At 42.0% G+C, this 12,031-nt stretch overlaps 1 protein-coding gene across 1 annotated transcript in view; it reads right to left on the bottom strand.

Moving 5' to 3' along the window:
* Positions 1 to 3,912: 3,912 nt before the first annotated feature.
* Positions 3,913 to 12,031, bottom strand: part of LOC104395719 (zinc finger protein 367-like) — a 28,301-nt gene continuing 20,182 nt past the window's right edge. The window contains exons 2-5 of the mRNA XM_010005450.1: positions 9,450 to 9,600; positions 5,274 to 5,393; positions 4,722 to 4,860; positions 3,913 to 4,153 (exon numbers count right to left, since the gene is read on the bottom strand). Of these exons, the coding sequence (XP_010003752.1) occupies positions 3,913 to 4,153; positions 4,722 to 4,860; positions 5,274 to 5,393; positions 9,450 to 9,600 (651 nt within the window). The remainder of the gene's footprint in view (positions 4,154 to 4,721; positions 4,861 to 5,273; positions 5,394 to 9,449; positions 9,601 to 12,031) is intronic.

Raw genomic sequence — 12,031 nt, 5'->3', positions numbered from 1 at the left:
AACAAGCAGGTCAGTAAATATGAATTGTTAACATCCCCTAAAGCAGTAGCTCAACTAGTTTACCAATTTGGAAACAAAATTTCTGTAGCATATTAGGAATCTCTGGTTGCTTTCCAAGCAAAACACAGAAAGAGAACACCATGAGACAATGACATCTGAAAGTACACGATACTCATGCGATGACAAGATGTAGTGCTAAATGCTTTTTATCTACATCTTAGAGCACTAGGCAGTGTTCTGTAGCTTCATTTATTTGGGAAATATATGAAATCACATTGTTAACATACTGAAAACTACCTTTGGAAGCCTATTTTCTGGTTAGTGAATACTTTTTTTCTGTGTTTAATTGATACCTATGCTACAGTTAGTGAATGCAAAATTGTCATGTTATCCCAAAGAAAAGCAATAACGCAGCTTTATGCATAGCAAGTATGGAGACTTCAATTTGCTGATAATCATATAAGAGCAATACTTTAAAACTTACTGTTTGCTAATAGGAATAAAAATAGAAAATATAATGCCAGGTTGGAAGGGACCTCAAGGATCATCTGGTCCAACCTTTCTAGGTGATACTCTAGTTGATATGAGGTGGCTCAGCACCCTGTCAAGACTTAAAACTGTCCAAATCGAGGGAATCCACCACTTCCCTTGGGAGACTGTTCCAATGTTTGACTGTCTTCATGATGAAAAATTTACCTCTTGTGTCCAATCGGAATCTTCACAGGAGCAACTTGTGCCCATTACTCCTTGTCTTTTCCATGTGACTCCTTGTAAATAGGGAGTCTCCATCTTCTTGGTAGCCACCCTTTAAGTACTGGAACATGGTAATTAAGTCTCCCCTAAGCCTTCTTTTCTCAAGGCTGAACAAATCCAGTTTTCTCAGTCTCTCCTCATATGGCAGGCCCTCCAGTCCTCTGAGCATTCTTGTGGTCCTTCTCTGGACCTTCTCCAGCCTGTCTGCATCCTTTTTGTATAGTGGGGACCAAAACTGAATGCAATACTCCAGGTGTGGTCTGACAAATGCTGAGTAGAGTGGGATGATGGATTTTTTATCTCTGCTGGTGATGCCCTTGTTGATGCAACCCAGTACCCTGTTGGCTTTCTTTGCCACTGCAGCACACTGTTCACTCATGTTGAGCCTGTTATCCACCAAGACCCCCCAGGTCCCTTTTCACAGGGCTGCTCTCCAGCCAGGTGGATCCCAGTCTGAACTGTGCTCCTGGGTTATGTGTTTTCAGGTGCAAGTCCTTACACTTCTCCCCATTGAACTTCATAAGGTTCCTGCTAGCCCACTCCTCCAGCCTGTCTAGGTCATCCTGGAGGGTGGCTCTCCCTTCTGGAGTGTCAACCTCTCCACTCATCTTGGTGTCATCAGCAAACTTCATCAGGGTGCTCTTGATCCCAACATCCAGGTCACTTATGAAGATGTTAAACAACATTGGGCCCAAAATTGATCCCTGGGGGACCCCGCTTGTGACCCTTTGCCAGTTTGAGGAGGAACTATTTACTGTCACCCTCTGGGTACGGTCTGTCAGCCAGTTCCCCACCCATTGCACGGACCAGTTGTCAAGGCCATAACAAGTCAGTTTCTCCAGGAGGAGGCTGTGGGAGACTTTATCAAAAGCCTTGGAGAAGTCCAGGTAGATGATGTCCACCGCTTGCCCTGTGATGCTGCAACTGACTTGTGATTGTCCTCAGGAGGATTTGCTCCATGACTTTCCTATGGACTGAAGTGAGACTAATGGGTCTATAATTACTTGGGTCCTCCTTTGGACCCTTCTTATAGATGGGGGTGACATTAGCTTTCCTCCAGTCCTCAGAGACATCTCCCAATCTCCACAATTTATCAAAGATTATGGAGACGGACTTTGCAACGACATCAGCCAGCTCTTTGAACACCCTAGGGTGGATGGCATCTGGACCCATTGATTTGTATGGGTCAAGCTCCTGTAATAGTTGACACAGTAACTCTTCCTTCACTGATGGCAGATCGGTGTCTGCATCAACCTGGATTTTTGTTCCTATGGCCTGGGACCCAACGGCACTGGTAAAGACAGAGGTGAAGAAGGTGTTGAGGACCTCTGCCTTTTCAGCGTTGTTGGTGACTAGTTCACCTCTCCTGTTTAATAGTGGGCCAATATTATTAATCTGTTTCTGCTTATTAATGTATCTGAAGAACCCTTTCTTGAAGTTTTTGACATCTCTGGCCAATTTCAGCTCAAGCTGAGCTTTTGCTTTCCTAACTGCATCTTTGCATACTCTGGCAATGCCCTTGAAATTTTCAACTGGTAATGCTCCAGTTTTCCACCTCTGGTACATTTCCCTTTTGGTTCTGAGCAGACCCAGGAGCTCACAGTTAAGCCAAGGGGGTCTCTTGCTCCACCTATTTCCCTTGCCTTTAGAGGGGATGAACTGGTTTTGCTTATCTAGAAGAGTGTTCTTGAAAAACTCCCAGCACTCACTAGCTCCTTTACCTTCCATGGAAGCTTCCCATGGGATCCCTTCCAACCGAGTCCTAAGCGAGCTGAAGTTAGCTGTTCTAAAATCTAAATCTTTTGTCCTGGAATTAACCTTCATTGTGCTCAGCAGTATCCCAAACTTCACAATACTGTGGTTGCTGCAGCCAAGTCTGTCACTAACTGAGATATTACAGAGCAGGTTCTCTTGGTTAGCCAGTAGTAAGTCCAGGTGTGCCTCATTCCTGGTTGGCACATCCAACTTTTGTGCAAGGAAGCAGTCTTCTACACATTCCAGGAACTTGCTGGCTGTCAGGTGAACTGCAGTGTTGTTCTTCCAGTAAATGTCTGGGTAGTTAAAGTCTCCCATAAGGACCGGGTTTTGTTGACCTGAAGCTTGCCTGAGCAACCTGAGTATCGCTTCATTGTAGTCTTGATTTGAGGGTCGGTAACAGATGACTTCTGTAAGGTCTCCCTTGGGGACAATTTGACCCAGAGGCATTCAATAGGGCTACCACAATTACCATAGTTGACTTCTACACATTCAAGGTTTTCCTTAACATAGAGTGCTACTCCTCCAGGAGGAGGAGATCTAAGTTTAGTACAAATCAATACCACCCTGTCAATACCCCTTTTATTAAAAAAAGCAAGTGCCAAATCATTAAAGGGTCCAAAAATAGATTAAAAAAATACCAATTGTTTACCTTTGTATAGACTTTGCAAGACTAATCGTTTTCAGATAAATCCAACAATGTGCAAAAGTTCCTAACATCATACATTAGGAATAACAAGTGCTACTCAAACCAAGGGATTCTGCTGAGATCAAATGAAAAAGCATATAATAGCAAAGTCGTCTCATATCTTGAGCAGTTGCAGTGAAGATCCTGAACTATCTTACAATTTCCAGCATGAAGAAGTTTCTTGCCCTCTATGAGCTGAGATATCTAAGCTTTGCCTCCTGCCTTAGTGATAATAGGTAAAAATATACAGACATTTGAAAACTTGGTTCCATTGCTGCTTACAGTATCTTCAGACCTACCACTTAATATAGTTCTGCTTAAAAAGTGAGATAAATACTTTTCCTTTTCTCAGCCTTCTTTGGCCACATATACCATTCTGCTAACCCCAAACACTGTACTCAGAAAGTGCTTCCTGTGAAAACTGTTTCAAATAAATGAGTTAACCTTGCAGAAATCTAGCTTTCCACAACATGAAGTTTCTCCACCCTGCATTATGCAGTTCCATATTTACAAGATACTTTACATTTATCTTTAACCTTACAAAAAGTGCAACTCTCTCATCCCATATTATGGGGTGACAACATTCTTCATAAATTCTACAGAGCAGCAGCCTATGATAAGTAAATAAGGTGCTTAGAGTATGCCTAGGATCTAACTGGTTAAGGACCACCAAGTACCACCATTTTGTAAAGGCAGACTCCATTTCTATGCTACTGTCACAGTGGTGCCACAGCTAGGTTTGCAAGCTCAATAAGAGCCAATGCACCATGCATGCGTTCACGCTGCTCCTGTAGGCGGCGGTGAGCAGCTGAATGAGCACTATTTTCCTCTTTTTTCTCTTCATCATCCTCTTCATCAGACTGAAGATATCCCATAGGATCCTGCTGTTCCTGATCCATTTTCTGGATTGTTTTACTTTTCAAAGTGGGAGCACGCTGTTCTCTAGTCTCCCAGTATCTACAACATCAGAGGTTGAGAATGCTTTTAAGTTATGTACAGTTTATGTAAGAATTACCATTCAAAGCTAGTATTGTTTTCCACATGACTAATCACTGCATTTGTTTTTTCTTTCAACCCTTTTATGGCACTATTTAAGCTCTCAGAAACCTCCTTTATTAATCATTTTAAGTGCAGAAGTGCCCAAAGGATATCTGATCTTTCACACAGATCTTTCTGCTACATGATATTCCTACCAGTCAGCTCTCCCTATGCATTCATGATTGTTCCTCACATAGATACAAATTCAGCAGTATGACTGCAGCACTAACCAACATGGTATTAGCAAGTGTTGTTCAAGCAAAGAGAAACATTTAAGTAGAGAAGGAAAAACAGATGAGAAAGCCTTATGAGGAACTTTGTCTTAACCAGGAGTCAGCACTTAAAAGGCAAGGCTGTGTTGAATGATACTAAAGGAACAGATGGGTTTTTACTATTGTTTTTCTTTTCTTTTTTTTTCCCCTAAGAATAAAACACTTTGTCAGGCCACTCTAAGTTTAGAGAGAGATCACACCATAAGGAAACTTACTTTGCTAGCCACTCAGCTGCAGCTTTATTGTCAACTGTCTGTTTTTTACTCAGTCTGACTGTGAGTTCTTCCCTTTTCAGCCGGGCGTATGGGTGTTCAGGGCAATGACGGTTTGCATGTGTGAATCTGCTTAAACAGCCTTAAAAACACAAAATACCAATGGAGAATACATGAAGGAAAGCAGTCAACTGACATATTAGCATAACATCTGTTAGATGCTCCTGAATCCAATCTTCCTCACTCCACAAAAACCTGGTTTCAGTTGAAAATAGCATACTAGTCACAAGGCCCATAACATGGCCAATCATTTTATGCATTGATATCAAGTGATACAATTACTGACAACCTGGTTTATATAATCAAGCATGCAGTCATTATATCTAAGTTTGCATGATTATGCACAGATTCTGTGTGGCTTCTCCATTTCCTAGAAGTTCCTCCACAATTAAGATCCAAAGCTTTTATAGATTCCTGCCACATGAGCATCCATACATTTTCAGTATTAGACTGACACTAATTCTGAAAGCCACAAGTTATTCTCTGAGGGCTCACCATTCTCTGAGCAGACGAAAGGCTTTTCCCCTGTGTGAAGACGCTGGTGAGTTTTGAGTTGCCCACTCTGAACAAAGGCTTTCCCACAGTCTGGGTAGTCACACAAATAAGGTCTTTCACCTTTAAAGACAAAACAAAACAATCCCCCAAAAAAACCCAAAATAACCCACAAAAAAGCAACCCCTTCCCCAAACCGAACCCAAACCCACAACCACACACACAGATTTATGAAAGCTGAATATAGAAGCGTCAGACTAACCAGTGGTGTTCCTTGTGTAGAGACTTATACAAGCAAGCTCTCCTTTTATATACTCACACATCTACTCAGAAAGCCTTAGTTCACTGGACAGCAGAGATAAATTTTTACCCCAAATGGATGTTTAAAGTATGTATTTAATGTTACTGGACAATACATTTTTTTCCCCAGTAAAATAACAAAATTATACTTTTGCATTATCGTATACCTAATTTTACACCTTATTAAAAAAAATATCACAGAATCATAGAATGGTTTGGGTTGGAAGTGACCTTAAAGATCATCTAGATCCAACCCCCCTGTGTGGGCAGGGACACCTCCCACTAGATCAGATTGCTTAGAGCTCCATCCAGCCTGGCCTTGAATACTGCCAAGGATAGGGATTCCATGACCTCCCTGGACAACCTGTTCCAGTGCCTTACCACCCTCATAGTAAAGAATTTCCTCCTGATATCTAATCTAAATCTCCTCTCTTCAAGTTTTAAACTATTGCCGCTTGTCCTCCTGCTACATGCCCGTGCAAAAAGTCCCACCCCAGCTTTCTTGTAGGCCCCCTTCAGGTATTGGAAAGCTGCTATAAGGTCACCTCGGAGCCTCCTCTTCTCCAGGCTGAATAACCAAATCTATACTAAAGTCAGTTTCTGGTATGCTGAGTACAAGATACTAGATAATTCTAGAAGGCATAAAAAGGATGGGCTGGCAGCAGTTCAAAGAAATCACAGGCCTTGCTTTTTTCCTCCTCCATGAAAAGATTGGATGTTCCTCCCTATCACTGTACATATTTTTTTGGAATCTGAGTGAGGCAGACAGATCAACTGCAAATAAGATGACTCCTTATCAAGGTGTCATCCTTAGTTCTGTTCATTTTGGTATGTGAGACTGTGGCAAGCAATGTTACAAACTGTTTTCCTTTGAAAACTTCTGCGTCAGCAGGAGCTTATAGCAGATGTGTTGACTTAGTGGTGGTCAGGTTTCCATGAAAGCTACAGTTTTGTAGTTCTACAGTGTTAGCAGCAGCTCATCATCTTTGGTATTAGAAAGGGCAGTTCCAGAGAAGAGAAGCACTGCATCCTGTGTTTCGGAGAGTATCATGAGTGTTTTGTTTGTTTAAGAATCTTTTTTTGGACAGAAAACTTTCCTAAAGCACTGAAATATGTCCTTGAATGGATGCTTGTAGTTAGGTAGAATAAAACAAAGTATAATGTATAGATAGCATGCTATAGTATAGGTAGAAGAAACAAATTAATTCCAGTTGTCCAGTTGCAACCAGATGCATTTTATCATTAATATAAACTGAACTAGGGTAAAATAGAATCATAGAATCATAGAATCTTAGGGGCTGGAAGGGACCTCGAAAGATCATCTAGTCCAACCCCCCTGCCAGAGCAGGGTCACCTAGAGTACATCACACAGGAACGCATCCAGGTGGGTTTTGAATGTCTCCAGTGAAGGAGACTCCACAACCTCCCTGGGCAGCCTGTTCCAGTGCTCTGTCACTCTTACAGTAAAAAATTTTTTTCGGATATTCACCTTGAACCTCCTATGCTCCAATTTACACCCATTACCCCTTGTCCTATCACTGGTCATCACTGAGAAAAGCCTAACTCCATCTCCCTGACACTCATCCCTTACATATTTGTAAACATTAATGAGGTCACACCTCAGGTGATAACAGGTTAACAATATAGGGATGTATGAAGTTGCAGAAATATCTTATCAGCAAGTGAATAAATGAAGGTAGGAAGAGAAACTCATTCAAGACTCAAGCTAAGAGAATTTAGGACAACCATCAAGAACAACTTCCCCATGCAAACTGCAACAAGAGGAATGGAGATAATGGGCATTTCCTCTCTGTCATTCAAGAGAGTATGATTGGGTTTGACTCAGGATCGACAATTAAACCAGCAACAATAATGCTCTCGATCCCCTCCCCCTCCCACCCAGGTAGGGGAAGGAGAGAGAGAATAAAGAAAGAGAGACTTTCTGGATTTAAAACTAAAGTAGACAACTCTAATGAAATGATAAAATATGTACAATTATATACAAATGTGTTCAGGAATGTGCAAAACCCTATTGCCTCCCCCAACCCCCAACAACTCCCATGGACCTCTCCTTAGCTGTGAGCAGTTCTGAAATCTCAGACCACTGCTAGAGATAGCGGCAGAGCAGACAGGAGCTGAGGGTAGAGTTATGAGGGACAGGAACGCACGAGCCTAGGGATCAACGGTGATGGATAGGCAGTCTTCCCTGGATGCTGGCTATGAATGGAAGAGAAGGGAAGAAGAAGCAGGAAGGAAGTTGACTTCCGTGATGTCTGACCTTACACTGAGCTTACGTAGATATATGGAATGGAATACTTTGGTCAGTTTTGCTGTCCGTCTAGTCCACTCCTCCCTACGGGAGGGCTGCATATACGACTCTTCTGCTCCCATAGCATCTGAAGCCACAGATTCAACAAATAGAGCAAAGTAACTTGGTGTTTCAGCAGTAACATAAATGTTCCAGTGTTTTCAGTTCACTAGCTGGAAAACTTGCTGCTAGTTAAAAAAGACTCCTCTAAAGGGAAAAAAAATCAGTAAAAGGAAAATTGGCTTAATCCTGGCTCAAACCAGGACAGGGTGGTGTCACGGGTGATTTATTAAGTCAGAAGAGTAACATCAAGGTGAGTTCTGCTCAATTAAGTAGTCCATGTTTAATACACAAGTTCAACATCTAATTCAAGCAAGTGAAATTAAACCGACTTTTGACCAAGCATTTTAACTGTTTTCTCAACATTTAAGATACACTTTTAATGTATTGTAGTGTTCAAATTACCAGCTACTTTTTAAGATACTTTTTTCCTCTTACAGCTATGCTTTAGAACCTGGGGTGTTGGTCTACAGCTGGCTGAATATGAGCCAGCATTGTGCCCAGGTGGTCAAGAAGGCCAACAGCATCCTGGCTTATATCAGAAACAGTGTGGCCAGCAGGACCAGGAAAGTGATTGTCCCGCTGTATTCGACACTAGCGAGGCCGCACCTCAAGTATTGTGTTCAGTTTTGGGCCCCTCACCAGAAAGAAGACATTGAGGTGCTGGAGTATGTCCAAAGAAGGGCAACAAAGCTGGTGAAGGGTCCAGAGCACAAGTCTTATGAAGAGTGGCTGAGGGAACTGGGGCTGTTTGGTCAGAAGAAAAGGACGCAGAGGGGAGACCTCATTGCCCTCTACAACTACCTGAAAGGAGGTTGCAGTGGGGTGGGTGTCAGTCTCTTTTCCCAAGCAACAAGGGATAGGATGAGAGGAAATGGACTCAAGTTGTGCCAAGGAAGGTTTAGATTGGATATTAGGAAAAATGTCTTCACTGAAAGGGTTGTCAAGCATTGGAACAGACTGCCCAGGGAAGTTGAGTCATCATCCCTGGAAGTGTTTAAAAGACATGTAGATGTGGTGCTTAGGGCCATGGCTTAGTGGTAGACTTGGCAGTGTTAGGTTTATAGTTGGATTCAATGATCTTATAGGTCTTTTCCAACCTAAATTAGTCTATGATTCAGTTACTGTGTAAAAACTACACATGAGAGGAAGGAAACAGAAATCAGAGAAGAGGTAGTCAGAATGAAAAATACTACATCAGGTACAGAACACCAAGCTCATGAAAAATATTTCCTCTTATTAAGGAAGTCTGACAACAGCAGATAAAATATTTACACTATATGCCTTCACTATTATAGCCTAAATTACTGCCATGGTTACCCTGTGACAAAAACAGTTACAGAAAGACTTTCCTTTGACTGCACTAACAAGCCCTGGGAAAAAAGTATGATTAATTTAACAATTACAATAAGATATTAACAGGTTGAAGTTAGGGGGATTTTTTTGCCTTCCCAACTGCCTCATACATTTTTGTCAGCTACTCACATCTTCCTTTTAATCTCTTCACTTACCGGTATGAGTTCGTTTGTGTGCCTGTAGTGATTTCTCTCGTGGGAACACCCTGTTGCAGATATTGCAACGTATTCTGCTGGAAGAATGCTCTCCTTCATTTATTAGGTCACGAACTGTGTCTGCTCTTGGTCGGCCACGTCTTATCCCATCCTGTATTAAAATAATTAATAAACTGAAGTGCCATACTTTTCTGTGTGTTACTGAATTGACTAAATTTTGATTATTTAGAAGACCTGGATCTGGTCGGGCCTAATCAAGATAAGGCTTTTAAGAGAAACTGTACACATAGGAATCATATTGGGAGGGGGTGGGTGATTATGTTTTACTTCAGTAGGTACAGAAACCACATGTACTAGACAAGTGACACGTACAAGTAGCTAAGGTCTAGAATTACATGAAGAATAAAATATTGTGGTTAAGCAGCTACCGTGGAAGGAATAATACAGTAATAAATCTTGAAGCTATCACATGGTGGCCAAGGTCACAGTAATCAGTTTTGCTGCTTGAACACCCCCTCTCCCCATCCCATCCTGATTATAATTAGTAGGACGACTGTAGATGACCAATGATTCTTGTTAGAAATGAATATGTATGAAGTTATGTAACTCGAAGGGGCCAATCAATGCAAAGGTTAAACTTAATGAGTAATTAAGAGCAAGCATTATATGCATTTTTATGTTAAATATTTTGGACAACAGAAATTTAATATATTAAAAAACTGTTGATTGTAATGCAACTTAGGATACAATAGGAGGAGTCATCCCCTGTATCCTTCACGCATTAATAAAGAAGTGTTTGCTTATCTACATCACATGGGTGTTGATAAGTTATTTGGTGACATAAGCAGTTAATCAAGAAACACCCCCCCATATCCCAAACAAACAAACCCACAAGCAACCATACACAGTATTCACAGTATTCTTACATATGCTCAACAGAATTGAAGGATCTGCAAAAATAATTCATAGGAAACCACAAGTATTTTTATGGGAAAAAAAGATACTATAACTCATTTATAAATGCACCAAAGATATTTTACAGAGCTATAACGTAAGATATATCCAAAGATGGGTAAACCAGCAGAACTGTGCAAACCAACTCTAAGTCTATCCAACAATATAGCTTATATTATCACAGGAGTAGCAATAGCAGTATGGGAGAGGTTGCTTTGGCAGGGGGGTGCACAAGATATGTGAGGTGTGTGTAGCATGGGGTGTGTGCATGTGGTTCATTGTGTGTGCACAGGGGTGTAGTGTGTGGGGTGGATGTCACGTGGGCAGTATGTGGTGGGCAAGAGTAGTGTGTTCATCTGGTGTGTGTGGTGCATGGTTGGGTGGGTGGCTGTGTGCTGTTGGCTGGTGTGACACTCAGGATATACGGTACTTGTCTCAAACAACACAAGAGATAAACAGTGTATTCAGACACTCAGGGTGTCTGGCAGTGTTTATTGAGGCAACTCCATCAGGGAACCTGAACAAAGAGACATCTGGGCAACCCACCAAACCAGTTTTACTCAACTAATAACTGCAAGCCCCCCATCCCCTCAATGTGTCAGCAGTATGGCAAATACTGCAGGCAACTGCTAATTGGGGAGCTTTACAAACGAGCTGTCATCTTTGGCAAAGGATGGAATTTATGACAACTCGGGTTGGAAGCTACAAATGTGGAATGGTGATTGGGTGACCACTGTGGCGTATCCAAGGAATTAACTGCATAGAAGAGTAAAAGAGTGCCAGTCTCAAGACGCCTCCTAGGACTGGACCTCCACCACCCCCTCCTCTACTACAAGACCAACAGGACACTGCTGGAACTCTGGGTGGTGACTTTTCTATAATTCTGTTTCCTTTCCTGATCTTTTGCTTTTGTAGTTTAGGGTTAGTTATCGCAATTATTACAAGCTTATGACAAATATAATAGAATCATAGAATCAGGTTGGAAAAGACCCTTGGGATCACCAAGTCCAACCATCATCCCTACTCTACGAAGTTCTCCCCTAAACCATATCCACCAACACCACATCCAAACAACTCTTAAACACATCCAGGGATGGTGATCAACCACCTCCCTGGGCAGCCTATTCCAGTGTCTAACCACTCTTTCTATGAATTTTTTTTTCCTAATGTCCAGTCTAAACCTACCCTGTTGCAGCTTAAAGCCATTACCTCTTGTTCTGTCACTAATTACCTGAGAGAAGAGACCAGCACCAAGCTCTTTACAATGCCCTTTCAGGTAGGTGTAGAGACTGATGAGGTCTCCCCTCAGCCTCCTCTTTCTCAAACTAAACATTCCCAACACCTTCAAGTGTTCTTCATTACATTTATTCTCTAGGCCCTTCACCAGCTTCATTGCCCTCCTCTGTACTCGCTCCAGCACCTCGATATCTCTCTTGAATTGAGGTGCCCAAAACTGGACACAATACTCCAGGTGTGGCCTCACCAGTGCTGAGTACAGGGGGACAATCACCCCTCTACTTCTGCTGGTCATACTATTTCTAATACAAGCCAGGATGCCATTGGCTTTCTTGGCCACCTGGGCACACTGCTGGCTCATATTCAGCTGCTTGTCAATTAGAACCCCCAGG

Source organism: Chaetura pelagica, unplaced genomic scaffold, assembly GCF_000747805.2.
Source record: "Chaetura pelagica isolate M959 unplaced genomic scaffold, ChaPel_1.0 scaffold179, whole genome shotgun sequence".
NCBI lineage: Eukaryota > Metazoa > Chordata > Aves > Apodiformes > Apodidae > Chaetura > Chaetura pelagica.
This window is presented reverse-complemented; position numbering and strand designations above follow the sequence as displayed.